General features: G+C 29.8%; 1 protein-coding gene across 10 annotated transcripts; it reads right to left on the bottom strand.

Annotated features, from left to right (window-relative positions):
* Positions 1-1,478: 1,478 nt before the first annotated feature.
* On the bottom strand, positions 1,479-14,566 carry LOC123258689 (transient receptor potential cation channel trpm). 10 transcript variants are annotated; one of them, XR_006508117.1, is made up of 20 exons: positions 14,045-14,562; positions 13,436-13,610; positions 13,092-13,215; positions 12,873-12,955; positions 12,243-12,299; positions 11,612-11,798; positions 11,308-11,521; positions 11,051-11,210; positions 10,844-10,980; positions 10,591-10,747; positions 9,998-10,157; positions 9,047-9,899; positions 8,757-8,968; positions 8,508-8,675; positions 8,262-8,321; positions 7,365-7,577; positions 6,915-7,263; positions 6,688-6,833; positions 4,818-6,611; positions 1,479-4,576 (listed from the first exon to the last, which is right to left on the bottom strand). XR_006508117.1 is itself a non-coding variant. In XM_044718853.1 (20 exons), the coding sequence occupies exons 4-20, from the start codon at positions 13,152-13,154 to the stop codon at positions 4,878-4,880; spliced, it is 4,953 nt and encodes a 1,650-aa protein (XP_044574788.1). In that variant the 5' UTR covers positions 13,155-13,215; positions 13,436-13,610; positions 14,045-14,182; positions 14,436-14,566; the 3' UTR covers positions 4,656-4,877. The 10 variants fall into 10 exon arrangements, 9 of the variants coding, with proteins under 9 accessions (XP_044574788.1, XP_044574790.1, XP_044574787.1 ...); XM_044718853.1 differs by lacking the exon at positions 1,479-4,576 and having other exon boundaries at positions 4,656-6,611; positions 14,045-14,182; positions 14,436-14,566; XM_044718855.1 differs by lacking the exon at positions 1,479-4,576 and having other exon boundaries at positions 4,656-6,611; positions 14,045-14,182; positions 14,444-14,565.
* Between the last annotated feature and the right edge of the window lie 5,994 nt (positions 14,567-20,560).

A 20,560-nucleotide genomic window follows, 5' to 3' on the forward strand; every position in this document is an offset into this window, starting at 1 on the left:
AAATGGTAGAGTAGCCGACATGTCTTCGGAAGGTTCTGGTTTCGAATCCCAGTCCGAGCTATCTAATAATTTTTCTCGCATATTCTATAAACTCACATTAAGATGATCCTCCCCACATTCCTTTCTCAATCCTTTCTTACCAATATCCTGTTACGTGAATGTGGAACGCTTCACGTAATAATTACCGTAACTCCTATTCTTTCCCGCTTCACAGCATTATTTATATTTGTTACAAATATATATATATATTTGTTACAAATATATATATATATTTGTTACAAATATATATATATATATACTTTTATTACTGTGTCTAATAAAGCTTCAGCATTCAAAAAGGACTTTTTCACGTACAAATAGCCACATTTCTAGAACAATTAAGTAGACGATCGTAAATATTATTCCATCACACGGAAATATTAGAACCCGACTGGTTTGTGTTCTGCACCAGGCTCAGTCGTGTGCAAAAGAAAATGGAAGAAAAATTAGTTTACACAAGACTGAGTTGTGTGCGCACACGACTCACTCGTGTTCTGCACCAGACTCAGTCGGGTGCTGCACCAAAATCCATGCGTAATAACCAGTGGCGCCGCATCCGACTGAGTCTGGTGCAAAACACGAACCAGTCGGGTTCTAATCTTTCCGTGCAGTTTTGACGTATTTCATAAAAAACAAGCTAAATTCGATATGAATGGAGGGATAGAGATACATCTGTTCTGTTAGCACTGTGGTGATAATTTTTATTGACATGTTTCAATAAAATATTAAACAATAAATAGTTCCAAGATCAATAATAAGTAAAACTGAAAAATTTTTATTATAAATTAGAAAATGTTGTGATGACTCATAACAAAAAATCATTGGTGTAATTAAAAAATAAATGATAAATATATTAACTGTTAAATTTTGATGAAATAAATTTCATAGTTGTCAATTAATAAAACATAATGATTCGTAGAATAACTTTAAAGTTTCGTAAAATCAATAAAAATCATGATAAAGTGAAATTTACACATTATTTGGGAAAAAATTTTTAGCAATAGAGATTTTGACAAATTTGAAAAATTTAAATAGCCACCGTTTCTAATTTTGTTCATTTTTAAACTTTTGTAAAGTTGAAAGTATGTGATGACAAAATTGGATGAAAATTCCACCGTGAGGTTACAAATAAATCAAACTAAAAAAAAAAAAGAACTAAAAAAGGAAAAGAAATAAAAATGTATTATAAATGTTCAATCAGATTAAAATAATCTTCTGATTTAAAAATGTCATCAAATGTAGAAGTTATTAATAAAGTTACATAATATGCGCTCACTTAAAAATCGATTGTTATCTTTTCAATGATTTTACCTCAACCAACTTTTCTCGTGGGAAATTAACTTTTTGCACTTAATTATTTTATGCATCTATTGTTCTGATAATTTCAGTAAGATAAAAAATATAATTATCAGGTAATTCAATGACAAAAAGCGATTCAATAATTGTTACATAGTTTTTATTCATTTAAAATGTTTTAAACAAAAAGTGATTCTAGTAATTTATGGTTACTATTGCGTCAGTTATCTCGTTGATTTTCGTGTAATACTTATGTATATTTGCACATATAGATATATATACACTTAACGACAGTTTATTTAACTAATCGATATGTCAAATATAATCTCTGAAAGACTATTGTTTTATAAATATAATTATTGCGGAACATCAACACATTTTCAAAATTGCAATATTTTATTTCAATTCAATATTTAATTTCAAGTTTATTACAATTTTTTTTTCATAAAATATCGTCTCAGCAAGAATACCAAGTATTTGAGCTCTTTAGTTTTTGTTGTTCGTGATAGAAGGCATGTATATTCTGCCTATGTTTTTGGTGTATTATAATTCTCATTATTTTTGATTGTCTTCATTTTATTTTGTGTCTAATGGCACTGAACAAATAATACTAATAATTTAAGTAAAATTCTACATTTATTATTTATTTAATTATCAAGATATTCAAATAATTACACGTTCAATACATGTCATTGAATAAGGTGAAAAACAGAAAAAATCTTATTTGATAAATAAAGCAATTTAAATAATTTTAGCCAAAAATTGATAAAATAAACGACTTAAATTAAATTTGATTCTATACATGAAGTTATAAAAATTATATCAACTAATTTATTTATCTTATGAATAAACTATTCAAAATATACTAAAAAAGGAAGTCCTTGGAAATTTATTGGAGTAGTTTTACTAAAACGGAATTTTTTTCAACTTGTACTTTAAATATACTTAATGGTTAAAAAAATATGGTTAGATTTAAAAGTAAAATATTTAATACCAAGGCCAAGTCGGTTTTTGATTTGAGATAAAACACTAATCATAGTAAGTCGGATTACTTAATAATTATATTCAGATACATTTTATTAAATATAGTATTGTAGTATAGTTAAAGATATAAATATGTTTGTTAATTACGTTGAAATACAATATATAATTATACAAAATTGATTATATCGTGAAAAAATTGGCAGTTTCATTTTATCAATAATTTAAAAAAACAATGAAGAACAACAGTTCGTAAAATATGATGAATGTTTGTTCTTCAATTAGAATATGTTTGTTTTCATTAGGATTTCAAAAATTTTTTATTAATTAATCAAAGATAATGAGAATTTTTAATACTTTTTTAAACATATTGGAGCAAATTTTAATTATAATAAATTATATCTGATTTTTTCTATAAATATATGCTATTTTAAGATTTATACACCAAAATATAACTAGTTTGAAATTAATGATATTACGATTACATAATAGTCTATGACCTACTCTATGGTAATAGGTAAAATTTGAATCTTCTAATCCGATTTTTTTTTTTGTACTTTTTTTTCAGTGGTTTTTTCATTTTATTACTTTGTTATAAGAATTTAAAATCAGTTAATCGAACATACCATTTTTGTTATATATCATAAAAATAGTTTAGACTGATCTAAGTAGTGACAATAATAATGAAAATAATAAAAAATAATAATAATAATAAACATTATTCATGTCACACAAAATATATACCTATGCATACATTATTTTAAAACAGATGATTACACAGAAACAAAAGTCAAATAAAATATATACAATTTCCATATGATGTAATAAAATCGTGTAAAACCATATCATGAAAGTACAAGAATCATAATTTTATACATTAATAGTACTTATTTCAAAATCAAATTATAAACGTAACATTTAATGATCTTTACAACTCATATGGGCCGGAATCGTTCTTTAATAACTAAAAGAATTCGAGATTTTTTTTTATTAATTTCTTTTTTAAATTAATTACGAAGCTTAAAATACGACATATGTACTCTGGAATTCAGCCCATTATTTCAGAATTTTTTTATATGGAGTTAAGGTTTTTCTGTGATGTTCAATAAAAAAATTCCATTTCTTCTCTAAGCAATTAATATAAACTTATCGACAGATAATTTGGTGTATCCAAGAATGTTATTATCATCTTATAATTAAAATAATTAATTTTAAGCTTGAAAAACTTTGTCATCATTCAAAGTACTGGAGTTTTATAACTCTTTATTTTAAGTGTTTAATTTTACAAATTAAGATTTTACATAATAATCGATAATTAATTAAGTACTAAAGCTTTTTTAAAATATTGTTTTAAAAGACAATCCTAGAACTATCATTTCACGAAATAAAATTTGGAATTTTTGCAGGCTTAAAATTATTATAGAGACTATAAGATTAAAAAAATATTTTTTTGTGTAAATTTTTCGTATAGATAAAGTAGAAACAATGATCTATAGATGAAGCACGATAAAGCTTAACAAGCATTTAAAAGTGTTGAAAAATGTTTATTTTCATGCTTTATGGTAATTAAATTTAAAAAAAGTGCGGCTGAAAATTTTTACTAGATTATTTACAAGGTGTCTTAAAATACAATAGATTTGAGCATAGTCAGTAGGTAAAAAGCTTTTGAAAAAAATGATTATAAAATTACATTCAAGTTAAAAACTGATATATAATAAAGCAAATAATAAATTAAAAGTTGATTTTCTATGTACAATTAGTTTAAATTCAATTCAAAGTAGATTACACGTGACTATTGAGCAATTGTAGAATATTTCAATTATATAACAATATAAAGACTAGAATTTATAATGATGTTTATAATTAACTGAAAATATGATACTTAATATTTTCTAGACGAAAGCTTTTGTTTTTTCGTTGATTTTTGATATTTGAGTTACGAAGATTTATATTTTTATCTATTTCATACATGCACATTAAAAATGTAGCTATAAAAATATTCAAGTAATAATTAAAAACCACTTTCATGACTAACTAAATCCTAAAAAAAAACATATATAAAATTTAATATAAATATACTGATAAAACATTTCATTAATTAATGGACAGTATTCTCGAATCAGTCAAGAATAACGAACCTTTTTAGAATTATATTGCCGTATTATAAACGGTACTTATCAAATGAAATGCAGCATAATTAAAAGAAAATACATATCAATATGTATTTAAAGAATTATCAGTCCTCATCATTCATGTAAAGCTAAAGTTAAGAAATTTTGGTTAATAAAAAATAATAATAATATTAATAATTACTATCATAATTAATAATATTATTATCATCATTGTGATTATTATTAATATATCGCAACCAGACAATAAGATTTTATCAATATTATTCCTATTTTAAACGCAAAAATTATACGAGACAGTAATTGAAATGTATTGAAACGTAATAATTAATGCTAAGATTTATAAATTATAAAATACAAGGACTAACTAACTTGATATTTTAGAAAATGGGCCATTCCAAAGTATTACGTTAATGTGTTAATGCTGTAAAATTAACACATAGTTTCGGAAGCTGGTGCAGGCACAGTTCCTTCATCAGTTGGATCTTTATCATCAGCTTCACGTATAGCTGGTGGTCTCGACAATGTCTGTTCGATTTCCCGTGTAACGCTAATAGTTGGTGGTGGTCTTCGTGATTCTTCATCAATAGCTGATGATCTGCGCAACATTCTATGTTCATTGGTAACACTAAATTTAAATTTAGAGGTTTCTTCATTATCTGAATCTTCATCACTACTTCTCATGTATCTTCTATGAATAAGATCCTCCATTTGTTGATAATCACATTCTTCAGCATCACGTAAGTGTTCATTTTCCATTTGCCATGCCATTTCTGGATTCATTGCGACAGCATTTTTTGATCTACAAGGTGGAGGAGATACTGGAGGAGTTCGCGGAGGACTTAAAAGCCCACAGTAACTCTCTAATTCATCAGTAATACTGGTGTACTCAGCACGCATAGCTCGTAAAAGTGACCTTTGATTAGATCCACCAGAAGATCCTGGAGGGATCATCGCAACACGAGGTTCACCCCATTTAATTCCTCGTTGTAAACAAGGTGGTGCAAGCAATACAGCATCATCAGATTCTGATCGAGTTCGACTGCTTTGTCTAGTCGGGCGTTCTGAAGAATCTTGCCGCATATCTGATATTGCTATATCGCTACTTGTATCTCGTTCAACTTCTCGCCTCAGTGGTTTCAATTCAGGTTCATTAATATCTTTACTTTCAGCACTTTCTTCTTGACTAGTTGTTAATGTTTTCTTATCATCTGGTCCTGTTGTAGGAATATCACCACTAGAAGAAGATCCATTTCTGCTAAGATTTTCACGAGATGTTAAAGTCTCTGAGTGTTTTAAAGTTTCGTCGTCAACAAATGGGCTGTGAAGCACTGTTGCATCAGTTAATGATCGTATTAAACGTTTCTGTCGTAATACAGTGGGAATATGAGTATGAGACTCAGTATCAGATACCAATTCAGATCTCTCAGAAAATCTTCTTGGACGCGTTTCACCATCTAGATTAGCTAAATTTTCATCAGACATATGAGTTGCCATAAAACGATGAATAACACCAAGACAAGCTAGAGTTTGTTCGTTTAGATCTTCAAGTTTTCGAATACGAAATTCAACAGCTTGTAGTGAAGCATTCTGATTGTGTTCTTTTTTATCAATATCTTCAATTTTTTGATGCATATTTTCTACTCTCTCAGTTGTAACTTTAACACGTTCCTCCGTTGACATTTGAAGCTTTAATTCTTGCTCTCTAAAGTAACCTTCGACACAATCTTCCTCAAAATCATATAAACGCTCCATATCGTCAGCCTCTAAGAAAAGCTTTAAACCATTATCATACGTTTCTCCAGAGCGCATTTCACCTTGTGTTATATACCGTAATAAATATTTGCCTAATAAGTATAGATGACTTACTGCAATAAATGGAGGAGGTAAAACAGGTTTTTGCTCATATTCCATTACTACAGTAAATCTTTGAAACATCCATACTTGATGAGCTACCGCATTTACTTCAATAAAAATATTGTTAAAAACAGCTATCAAAAGATTTATCAAGAGAATATTAGCTACTAATAAATAAATCGACATAGCGGCTGGCGTTATCCATCGACCTGGTGAACACGGTTTCATACTAGGTTCTTCGCCACACTCAGGATCGATATTGTTTGCATACACTTCTCCATAAAGCATAAAATACGGCTCCATAAATATCTGTTAATAATGATAAAAGATATTTTATTTAAAACAATCTATGCACATAATAATAACAGATTATAACATATCTTACATCTCGAAGGATTTGCCATTTCGGTTCTGCATTGGGATTTAAAATTGCCTGCCTTGCTACCCCAAAACTCATCAACACCACAAGTAAAAGAACAACAAAGTATATCATATTTTTCACCATTTTACCCATCATAGTAACCAACGGACCTACATTAATATTAATATTTGTAATACTAACACTTGGAATATTGAAAAATTTTTACTACAGTTATTTAAGTAACTAATTACCAAGATATTTATTGACACCAAGAATATTGAGAATTCTAAGATACCAATATATACTATCCGCGCAGTAGATGACACGACCATAATCAAATGTTGATTGACGAAATCTGAGTCCTAAACCAATAATGAATATAATTATAGCGCCAGCATCACATGGATTCCACATATTCCATGACCAAACGCTAAATTTATGTGATAAAGTAGCGGGTTCCGATGTTGCGATTTCTCGAATTTTTTCACATCCCAATGTGCATATATAAGCTATTGAATAAATTTCTGTCCATCCTGGATATTCTTCCATTCGAACGAGGATAGAATACGAGAAAAAAATCAGAAATAGTATGTATGCTATCTGCAATTGACGAAATTTTAATTGCAATTAATTATTATTTTTGTGAGTAATAAGAATTTTTTATATTAAAATTAAATGAATAATAAAAAAATAAAACTTACGGCATTTGCCCAAAATTTAGTTATTGGTGCTGTATAAAATTCCCATAACTTTTTTTTTAGACGTAATGGCCTGTTAGTTTTATTATCATAATACTCTGATAAAATACCATAAGGCCGATGAAGATTGTCATCTATTTCAGTGAGAACTTTGCCATTTTCTTGAACTATTGTTTCTTTGATGATGGCAGGATTATGCTCATTGGTTATCAGAGCCTGAACACAAGTATAATAAAAAGATATTATAATTTTAGTAACCCGATTAATATCAGTTAATCGAAAATAAGACATATAAAACAATTTTACAGTGACAATAGCAGAATGTTATTATTTTAGTGTACCAAAGTACTTAAAATAGAATTAAGTTGTAAATAATGATTGATTATGATCAATTTAAATAGCTATGAATAAATGATATTTTTTATCGATAAAAATAAAGTTAAAGTAATATATACAAGTATCATAAAATAGATTATCAATAGCATGAGTAATTATTTGTTAAACTTTAAGTATTAATTAGCAGATCATGAAAATCCATAACAAAAATTATCCAATAATAATAGGACACCACAGAATATTGACTGAAAACAAAAAAAAAAAATGATGATAAATTAACTTTATTACAAATTTGGAGAATGGACGACAAACTGATCTATAATAAAAGCGTAATTTAATGTAATGTAACGAAATACAGCGTTTTCAATTTTTTTTTATAACGAGTAAATAGCTTTTGCAAAACGTATAAAAATAATTTTGGCACTAAAATTGACAACGCTGTTTCATAAGAAATAACACAAAAGAGAAATAATGAATAAAAATAGATAAACGATAAAATGTGCGTAAAAGATATGAGACATAACTATTGCATTTGATATTATCCCACTTCTAATGTGAATATACCTTTATGCCTGGTTGATTGTCAGGTTTGTTGCAAATACTGAGACTTCTGCGTGGCCGTTTCTAAAAAAACAAGCGATTTGCGTAGCTAAACTAGTTATGAGAGCTACTGATGAAGTTTCACTTTTTATACAACATAACTAAATGTGGTCAAATATTCAAAATATATCTTTTAAAAATATGATTTTTTCGTTCAAATAAATAGTAATAGTAATAATAATATTGACTTTGATAATTTCATATAATTACCTCAACGTCTGGTCCTGGTGAAGCACCGTGCTCTGATTCACTGTCCTCATTTTCATCTTCTAAAGCAATTAAATGTTCTTCTTGCGTCTGAGGCATCAACTGCAGCTCTTCTCGAGTCTTAAATTCTAGTTGTGCTATATATGGCGGAAATAGCAATCCAAGACCCACCTAAAATAAATAAAAGTCAATAAATAATGTATAATAAAAAGATACATTTATAAAAAATGTTCAAATCAAACTATAAAACACCTTTAAATTCGTATTTTTTCGTGTTCGCAGACCACCCATCCATAAATCTGCTAAAATAATCTGACTGCATGGATGAGCTAGTAACGGTCGATGGTTAGCTGTTACTGCAAGGGATAAGCAAGTTTGTCCAGACCAATTTTGAAGTTCAGAAGTTAATAGCTGTTGAGTTTGGTCATCATCTTGTCGATAGCAATAATCTAACAATTCCAAAGCTAGATGAAAAAATTTATTAAATAATTAATTATGAAAATCTTATTACTATTATTGTCACTCAATAAATTACAAATTACCAATATTTTCAAATTCTTTTCCGTAACCACGGAGCTCATCATAAACTTCAGTTTCTAGATCATCTTCAGCTGCTTCATGGGCCATAGCTTTATATAATTTTAAAGCAACAAGAGCCTTCGCTAAAGCTTCTTCGCCATGTTGCCACATTAAAAGTGCCATTTGCTGTCGTTTTGTTAACACAGCCCATATGAGTAATTCATTAAACGGATAATCAAATAAAGGTGTATCTCGATTTGCTGGCAGTGTTTCAGCTAATAGACTCATAGTTAAACCATGAGACTTTTCTCCGAATCCCGTATAATAACGTGCCATTGCTACAGCCGTACTGTTTCGATGGGCTGACATATTATGAATTCCTGAACGCTTCATAACTTTGGCGTAAACCATTCGGAATTTTCTACGAGTATATTGAGCTCGATATGCTCCACCCATGAGTTTATTGATAACAAGACCAATATCATGAAGGGTATACATATAACCACGAGGAATGTGTGGTCGTACATCTCGGAGAATATAACCTAATGTATTTGATGGTCCTTCTTTGGTATTGTATAATTCTTCCAAACGTGGTATAGATAAAAATTTTCTCATTGATACGCCATTTTCAAGAAGAAGTTTTACAAAATCAATTCTATCGTGTTGTAAAGCTTGCATCATTGCCTGTTCTAAGGAACCAGGCGGCCATTTTTGACCATAAACAAAAATTTCACTACGAGCAATATCAACTCTATTCCATATGAGCGCTAATGATAATTGTTCAGTTGGAGATAATTGTTGTGATTTGAATAATGCAGTCAAAATTGTTTGATCAAGTTCATGTGGTCCATCTTGAGTTATCCTGAACACAGTGATCTATAAAATAAAAATAACAACTAAGATTATAATAGTAATTCAAAATAACTCCTTAGATTCTGAAACTATTTTTTATCATTTCATTAAAAATAACTTACTAAATGTTTTTTACGAGTACATTGAAGTAATTCAGAATATAATTGTGCTGCTTGATCTTGCGAAACTTTAAAAGTATCTTTAATTTTTTCGAATAAATGTTCTTTCATACTTTCCAAACGGACATCACCTGTACTATCACTATCGCCCTCAACTGCATACCTTGAAAATCCAATAAAAATAAAGATTTTCATAAAATATTCTCACTTAATATAGAATAAAGAGATCAATACCCAACCCTTGACGCGTAGTTAATTGATCCCGTAAATTTAAATAAATTGACCAACTACTGATTCGGGGCTGACTATTAATGCTCTTACCCTATAAATATAATATTTATTCTTAGGCCAAATCATATTTAACTTAGCTTTTGCATTTCTGTTAGATAATTTTGAAAAAAAAAACATTGTTAAAATTTTTATGATAAAATTATCTTTGTAAAAAAAAAAGATGTCAAAAAGAACCCACTAAATATGTTTTTTACAACGAATAAAAAGTTTTTAAAAATTCAAGAACTAAGTGGTATACGATTTGGCGTGAAATGTCATTAATGTATATTATATATGTTAGATATATATGTGCTGAATATTCATACTTATGCATGAAAGCAATAATATCTGCAGCCCGTCCCGTTCCATCGCAAACAACTACGGGAACAGGAGGATCATCAGTAACGTATTCGAGAACCGATCTAACAGTATTAGTTCCACCCTCAATAACTAATGCAACGACTGGAATGCTACTATGGGTATCTATAAAATAAAATAAAATTATAATTTACCAATAGTTATTGAATGGAAATTTATCGGGTTATTGGATTTCTATTAGTAACTGTAATAAAAACTTACATGGTTGTAATTTTAAATTTGATATATATTTTTCGAGTTTCCGTCGTAATACTATTTCAGCGCCATATCGCCCACCAGTACCATTATCGACAAGCAAAAAGTAAGCATGACGATTATTTAAGACCGCATATTTTGACCTATGACATGGTCGGAATTAGTATCGTTTCATTCTGATATATTACCTGCTATATTATACTCAATAATTACCACGGAGATGATATTGAGTCATAAGGGACTTCATTTCCTCGTCCTACTAATTCGTGGTTTTTTTCAAGTATTCCCCAAGGTGCAATTCCTATACTGACAACACGACCTTGACGTTGTGCACGTTCTAATAACAAAGCATCGCCTACTTGACGTGTAACGCCTGAAAATAAATAAGAATAATAATTTACTCGATTCACAATAAATTCATAAAATAATAGAATCAAAAAAATTAATTAATATTATAACTATTTTAATACCAGTATTTGTCCCTCCTGTAAATATCCATGCTCCAGTAGTCTTAGCGGCCTTTAAAAGCCCTTTACGTAATACCTTTTTCAAAGATGGCTGAAGTTCAAAATTAGATCTACCCCCATGAACGGTTATCAATAATCTTGGTAAACCTAAATTCCATTCGCGACATAAAAGTTGAACTATTGGCTCTGGTCGAGTGTCGTGGGATAGTCGAACATACTACAAATAGTTTAATAAAATTATTTCTATAAAAACATACAAAACAAATATTAATTATATTTATTAATAATATCAATGTATGATATTTACTTGAGCTTTAGTAGGATGAGGGCCACCTTGAAACTCGATAGTACCATATGCATCAGTAGCTAAAGAACGTGTATTTTTTCCTGGTGACCACTGATCCCTTTCTACTTCAGCTGCATTTCCAGTTGCATAATTTTGTACGTCTGCCCCTGTCCCACAATGATGAGTATAGGAATGACCACAACAACATCTGAAATATGTATGAAAAAATATTTAATTAGTTACGGTGATATAAAAAAATCCATTTACAGTTTCCAACTTTAGTTAACAATTTCAATTTCTCACCATTACAGTTAAAATAATAAATTATACTCATTACATAACAAATTTTCATTTAGAATTCGATATTTTAGTTTAAATAAGAAAACAAAGTCTATTTTTTTATACATAATACAAAGTACATATAATATGTTCATAATTTTGCATATATTTAATGATAAGCTTTTAAAGCATAGTGTTCAAATCAATACCGAGATAGATGATTATAATGTAAGTGCTTTATAAACAATAAAGATACAATATCTAAAAATACTGTTATTTTATTAGTTTTAAGCATTAATGTAATATTGCAGAAACATAGCTATAGTGAAATTTCAACCGATGACATATGATATATGACCCTATCAACTCTCACCTGGAAGACGTGACTACATCGTACTCGGCAGATTTATCTCCCCGAACTTCTTCGAGCCTACGAATGGAATGGAGAAAAAAAATAAAATAAATAAAAAAAAAAACTAAAAATAAATTCAAAAAAAGATAATTTTTCAAGTTTACACTATAAACAATAAAAAGTAATAATTCTGTATGATATAAAACAATTGAAATTATTAGAACAGGATTGTTAAATTGACATTTGTATTACTTATCAATGAAATGAAGAAAGAAACCATAAAGAAGCTCTTAATGAAATTATTAATTAATCAGAAAATGATGTTCATGAGTGATAAATTTCTATATTAATATGTTATATGAGTTAGTGATTCAGATAATAAAGATTTAAAAAAAAATGAACTTATATCAGATAAAATATAATTAAATGCAAGAACATGTATTTATTGAAAAATATTGTAGAAAAAGATTATGTTTAATTTATTAAACTACAATCAAACTCAATATTTATATAAAGTATAAATATTATTCGCTTGTGAATGTGAGCAATGATGAAACATTTTTTGTGTCATTGCGCCTCATAATTTCATCATAGTATTAATTAAAAATTATAATAATAAAATTTTAATAAATTATAAATTTACTACTTTACCTGTGCTCATCTTTTGCGCTTGGTATAAATTTCGTACATTCTCTTTTTTGAAATGTCGCTTCTATCCAACTGCGTTCTTGAGTCTAAAATACATTTAGATGAGTATTTACAGACATTATAAATTCACTTAATGAATGTATTTAATTTTAAATGCGTTAAAGAATATTTTAATGAATGATTAAACTAAATAATAAAATAAAAGTGTCTTTACAAATATACCTTGTTTTTCTTTCTTTTTGTTTTTGGAGTATTTACTCCACAAATAACACTTCCTATTGCCATGCTGAGTTATTTATATTAATATTCTTTTTATTTTTCACTTTATTAATAAATAATAAATCAACTAAAAGAAAAAAAAAATACAAAAAATATTTAACCCAAATAATATTAATTTACAAGAAAACAAACTAAAAATTAACTTTTTGTAACAAGCATTTTAATTAATGATAAACTTTTAATGAATTGCAGAATACTGAAAAAAAAACTGATGAATAATTTGAAATATCAAATAAAATAATTTAAATGGTGAGTGTTAATAAATAAAAATAGAATGACATACGTACCGCTCTTATAATTTTAGTCTTTTCAATCATGCCTACTCATGTGAAAGACTTTTTAAAATTTCCTAAAATTATTGCTGTGATAAGTTTACAATAATTTTTTTGTTTAAAACATGAATCATGAATCACGAATCGTAAACGTTCCTCCGGCGAATTCACGGAGTAGACCAATTGCTTGCTAAAAAATACAATAAAAATTTATCAATATTTCATAATCCAAATATTAATAAAACAATAAAATTATCGTTATTTACTTTTTTCATCACACCTTATAAAAATTATTATGTAATTTTTAAATTAAACGAATATTTTAATAATAACACGTTATAAAAATATTTAATTATTTTGATGATTTAAATAAATTATTGCAAATAACACTTTTTTATTTTTTATTTTTATTCCAACAAAAGCAAATGAATACTTATTATCTTACTTATTAGAGTAAATTTATCTAATCTGTATTGTCACAGTAATAATAGAGAATGACAATGGCATTTAACTTAACCCTTCAAAGATAAAAAGTATACGGTGTTCCAAAACAGAAATAAAATAAATTAATCATAAACAGACATAATAATATTGAAAATGAAATTTTATAAATTTGCCCATTACCTTGATAAAAAAAGAATCAGGTCCAGTAAAGGTTCCAATTACAATGTAATAAATCATACTCTTGATAAAATTATGTTTTGTAATAATTTCACTCTGGCTCACATGATACCTTAATTTTTCTGCTACAATGACAGTTGCCTGGGGAACCAAAGACCAAGTTATCTTAAGAAAAAAACTCATGAGCTTATTTTATCCTCTAATGATAATTAACATTACTAAGCTTGTGATTTTGTTCTATATTTTGTGTGACATATTCATTCCGAAAACTAAACATGTGATTCTGTCAATTAATTATCACTATACAAAAATTATAACCCGAGTTACTGTTTCATAATAGGTTATAGGTTATGTCAGTTACTATGATTATTGATGTAAATAATATATTATATACATTGTTACATGTTAATTTATTGATTTAATTGTTCGTTGAATAATTTTGAGTGTTTTATTACATCCACACCATGGAAAATATACACATCTATCTCACAAGCAAAGTTCGAGCCAGCTCTAGTTCTGTCCAACTCTCGCGCCACTGACCATGAACTATTTTGTGACGAGAAAGTGAGAGAAAAACAAGATTTATAACGCATACATTATGGAATACATGCATGAGTATAGATATAGTACATATAACACATACATATATGTCAATTTTGTTTTTAATAAGAAATAAATATATTAAAAAAAATTTTAATCCTTTACAAAAGCGACAGAGCTTAAAAATTAAATGATTTTTTTTGTATATTTTTTTTGTAAAACATATTTTTTTCTAAGTTGAAAATGAGTGTTAATTTAATAATTTTTCACTCTTTCTATATCTTAACACCTTTTGAATTGTCCATTTATAATAAAATATAAGATCTCAGTCTCATGGGACATTTTTTTCAAGTTAGATAATTTTTATGAGTGTGAGTCAGCCGACATCCGACAATTGAAAACTTTAACAATCGATATCTTCATGAAAATATCGATTAGCACAATTTTTCAAAGTGATGATGGCGTGTATTTGAATTGTCTGCAAGAGCATTTTTTCGAAAATTTATTAAATTCGTTATTTGAGCTGCAATTTTGAAATTAAATTTTTGTTTGGAAATATTAGAAATATATATTTATCAAAATCGATGAAATTCAACTATTTTAAAGTTTTTTTCTTTATTTTCAAGAGCATTTTTTCATATTACTCCCGAAATGACTAGAATCGATTTTAAGCTTTCACGACTAAAGAAATGGTTAAAACAAAAAAAATAAAAAATTCTCTTGTAGATTTGATCAAAACCTACAAGAGCATTTTTTTATTTTTTTATTTTTATAACCTCTCGTGGAAATAATAATTTTTTTCTTATCCGACAAATTTAAATTTTCACATATAAGCGTGCAAACACTCTCTAAAAATATAAAAATATGTAGATTTTGTTTATTTTTTGGAAACTCAAAAGAGCATTTTTGGAAAAAAAATTTTTTTTTTTATTTTAACAAAAATATATCAAAAAATGATTTTTTTCGGTCAAATACTTGTGTATGGAGACTAGACACAAATTGAAAATTTTTTTTCTGAATGTTTGCACGTTTCAGGCAAAACTATGTCGATTCCCAAAAAAAAATTTTTTTTTACTCTCAAGGCTCTTAGTACCCACTTCAGGAGCCATAAGAGATATAACAAAGACAAATTTTCCATGGAATTAAAAAAATCGACAAACCCATAATTGTACGGGAAGTAACCGTTCGGCTACCCCTAAGAATGAAAATTGACCACAATCAGAAAAAAAAATCTGAAAATTTTTAGAGTTAAAACAGGTCGTTAGGGGTCTGTTCGTTTTTTAAAATGTGTGGAGTAGTTGTCTGCGTAATATAAAAGATCTCTGGTATCAACGAAAAATTTTGAAGATGTTCTTAGGACTTTGATGCCAATTTTCAGTCTTAGGGTTAGCTGAACGGTTACTTCTGGGGCAATTAGTGGTTTGTCGATTTTTTTCATTAGATAGGGTAGATGTTTGCGTGTCACAAAAAATTGCAAGCTTCAAACGATGATTTTGTAGAAATTTTGAGATTTTTTTTCTGATTGTGGTCAATTTTCATTTTAGGGGTAGCCAAACGTTTACTTCCCGGACAATTATGAGTTTGTCGATTTTTTTAATTCCATGAAATATTTGTCTGTGTTATATTACATTGCAGATACCGTGAGAGTGTGAAAAAATTCAGTCCAAAAAATTTCTAACGTCAAAAAAATTTTAACTTCGAAAAGAATTTTTTTTTGCGTTCTTTCACATTCCAGGCAAAAGTAGGTCAATTCCCAAAAAAAGAAAAAATTATTGCATACTATTATGGCTCCTGAAGTGGGTACTAAGAGCCTTGAGAGAGTAAAAAAAAATTTTTTTTTGGGAATCGACATAGTTTTGCCTGAAACGTGCAAACATTCAGAAAAAAATTTTTCAATTTGTGTCTATAGTCTCCATACACAAGTATTTGACCGAAAAAAAATCATTTTTTGATATATTTTTGTTAAAATAAAAAAAAAATTTTTTTTTCCAAAAATGCTCTTTTGAGTTTCCAAAAAATAAACAAAATCTACATATTTTTATATTTTTAGAGAGTGTTTGCACGCTTATATGTGAAAATTTAAATTTTTCGGATAAGAAAAAAATTATTATTTCCACGAGAGGTTATAAAAATAAAAAAATAAAAAAATGCTCTTGTAGGTTTTGATCAAATCTACAAGAGAATTTTTTATTTTTTTTGTTTTAACCATTTCTTTAGTCGTGAAAGCTTAAAATCGATTCTAGTCATTTCGGGAGTAATATGAAAAAATGCTCTTGAAAATAAAGAAAAAAACTTTAAAATAGTTGAATTTCATCGATTTTGATAAATATATATTTCTAATATTTCCAAACAAAAATTTAATTTCGAAATTGCAGCTCAAGTAACGAATTTAATAAATTTTCGAAAAAATGCTCTTGCAGACAATTCAAATACACGCCATCATCACTTTGAAAAATTGTGCTAATCGATATTTTCATGAAGATATCGATTGTTAAAGTTTTCAATTGTCGGATGTCGGCTGATTCACACTCATTAATTTTTTACTTTATTTGAAAAATTATTGTTTCAAAAATATTTTTAAAGTAATCCATTCATAGTTTTTTTTTTATTTTTTTTTTACAATTATTTATCTATTGAAAAATGCTAAAAAATATAACATAATCGAAGATTTCAGTATTATCTTTTTTTTTTCTAGGTTTATTTTGATCCATTCAGGCTGTTGAAATGAGGCTGTTACAGGTAAAAATTAATTTTTGAAATTAAAATAACCCATACTTACATAAAAACATAAAAAGTTTTCTTAATTTTGTTTTAAGATAAATTTCAAAAATTTTCAACTAAATTAATTCCTGACTCCATGTAAATTATTTATGTTCAAAAGACTACATTGAAAGCAATAAACTAAATTGAAATTGAACGACGTGTTCATAAGATATCGCAGTTCTAAAATTTGACAAGTCGATAAGCTCAATAATCTTTTTCTACTCACGTATATTTTTGCGCGCTTTGAGCTCGAGCAACTAGGAATTTCATAAAACTTCCCTATAAGGATGGTTCACAGGGTCTTTTATATTTTCAGAATAATGTAGATCTCAAAATATTTTAAAGAGTCAAAAAATAGTCCGTTAATTTTCAGATAAAGTCTAATCCGAACAAAAACAGTTTCACTGTAAAAAAATCGCGCCAAGTCCACATTCATAAGACTATTAAGAAAAAAAAAATTTTTTTTTTCTTTACAAAAAGATACAAAATAAAAAAATTAAAAAATCCAAGTAACCGATATGATTGTTTATGATTTTCGGAAATTATAAAAAATCTTATTGTAAATTTAAAAATTAAAAAAAAAATTTTAGAACGTATTTAGTGTGCGTGGTTGCAAAATATTTTACTTTTAATGAAATTCGTAAAATCTATTTACTAGGACTTTAAAAAAATTGAAATACACAATGACGCACACCAAGTACGTTCTAAAATTTTTTTTTTTTATTTTTAAATTTACAATAAGATTTTTTTTAATTTCCGAAAATCATAAACAATCATATCGGTTACTTGGATTTTTTTATTTTTTTATTTTGTATCTTTTTGTAAAGAAAAAAAAAATTAGGAAAACGGTTGACCCTGAAGGCCATCCCTGCAACTTCCCGCTAATTCCATACTTAGGCGCTTAAAATTGCACCAATGACGTTTTTGAGCTCTTCGAGCTCAGAAATACAATTTATGGGTTATTTTGAGCGTTCCGAGCTCAAAGAGATTGCTTTCCTATCCTTTAAAGTTCTTCGAGCTCAAAAGTCTGATAGAGATTTGATAAGACACTATTTTTTGAATTTTTAAACCACAATAACTTTTGAATGAATAAACCGATTTTGACCGGACTGGTGGCGATCGACGTGGTTTTTTGAGGTTAAGAGCTGATTAGTTTTTGGAATTGAACCTTTAAGCCGTTTAAAAGTTATTCCAAAAAAACCACATTTGAAAAAAATTTTTTTTCAGTTTTTTGAAGATTTCTCAAAATCTATTGACCTGAATCGGTCCAAATAGTTTTCAAAATCTAAGTTTGGTCAAGTTCTTTCGAATGGCACCAACCGCGATGAAATTGGTCAAGCCGTTCAAAAGTTATAAGCGGTTCACATACTTTCACACACACACACACACACACACACACACACACACACACACACACACTCGGGGCAGAAGAGATACTGCTACCGGGCGCGTCTCCCCGAGCGGATGGGAGAACGCTCGCTGTCCTTGGATGACACTTAATCTCTTAGTTGATGAGGTACAGCGGGTAGGAGCCAAGCAAAATAACCAAACAAAATACGCTCCCGTGGACAAAACTCCCCTTTAATGGGTTGGTCACACTAACTGACCTAACAAGACGATCGTTCTCTGCTGTGACCCACTGGGAGTGACCGGAACCTGTATCGTAGTTTCCGACGATGCAGGCCACGGCTGATGTGAGCTTGCTCTACCGAGGTGTAAGTTGCAGCAGTGGATCAGGAGCCAGCCACTTCGGGCCTTGATCAGGAAGTACGCAGTGAGTGTTAGAGATCGGAATCTTCACCGCTCCGAGTGAGTCTAGTACGTCCGTGTATTCCGGGACTGGCTAAGTGTCGGCTAGGCCTCAGGGAACTGGGGTAGGAGTACTATCTCCGAGGGTACACCCGTTCCTAGTTATGGCAACCCGCTCCACTCCGTACGATGCACTGGTAAATCAAAAAAGAATGAGTAAGTTACAGGAAACAAACATGAATAGAAACGGGCTTCATGCTCAACAAGCAGCGATTGAAGCAAGCGCTGACATGAAGAGAACGCAAGCGTTGGAGCGCCTTGAGAAGCTAACCATTGAGCTGCAAGAGTTTGTCCAAACTAAGGTCAATATCCACAAGGAGATAAAGACCAAGACAACCGGTGTGGTCAATGCTCTTGGAAGATTCAAGAAACTGGACGAGGAATGGCAGTCATCACGACGCCGCATGGAAACTGAAAATGAGACGGAAGAAGCAATGGACACTGGAGCCGACGGTGACGGTGAATCTGCTGCTGAGGACAAGGGTGAAACTGACACAAGGTCTGGAAAGAGAAAGGACCGAGATTCGCCAGAGTCAACCGACAAAGTCACAAAGAAGAAGGACTTGAAAAAAAGCCCTCTCCAACGACTGGCAGGGCAGGGCGACGAACCCAAGAAGACGACTGACTGGGAAAAAGTACAGTCTAAGAAAGAGAAGAGAAGGCTAGCTAGAGAGCAACTCTCAAAACAGCCACCGAAGGAGCCCAGGCCAGAGCCTAAGCAGAAAAAACTACGCAAATGGATCAGACCCGACGCACTGATCATCCGCCCGGCCGAGAAAACAAAGTATGCCGAGATTCTGCGTCGTATAAAGCAGGACGTCCCAGATGAGCAGGTTCGTTCAACTGTGGATAAGATCAACAAGACCAGAAGTGGGGACTTGTTGATCACGATTTCGAGGAAGAGCACTGACAAAGGCCAAGGTCTGCAAAAGACGATCGTGGACATCCTTAAGGAGGAGGCCAAGGTGATTTGCAAGGGGCCACAGGAGACCATCGAGATCCGAGATGTCGATGACGACACGACGAAAGAGCATATTCAGACCGCTCTAAAGAGGGAAGCTGGAGAAAGTTGTGAAATCCCACTAGAGGCAATCAAGATCCGTAAAGCCTTTAGGGGTACACAGACAGCCACAGTGTCACTACCAGCAGCTGCAGCACAAAAGTTACTGGAGGGAAACTGCAAAATAAGGATAGGCTGGTCTAATTGCCGAATGAGAGCAACGAAGAGACCCATACAATGCTTCAAATGCTGGCACTTTGGGCACTTCGGATCGCAGTGCAAAAGCGAAGTCGACCGGTCTAAACTCTGCATAAGGTGCGGAAAAGAAGGACACAAAATTGCTGATTGTAAAAATCCAGCTAAATGTGCACTGTGCTTTGAACGGCACGGCGTAGAAAAGGCGGCTC

This window comes from Cotesia glomerata, linkage group LG2 (genome assembly GCF_020080835.1).
Source record: "Cotesia glomerata isolate CgM1 linkage group LG2, MPM_Cglom_v2.3, whole genome shotgun sequence".
Lineage (NCBI taxonomy): Eukaryota > Metazoa > Arthropoda > Insecta > Hymenoptera > Braconidae > Cotesia > Cotesia glomerata.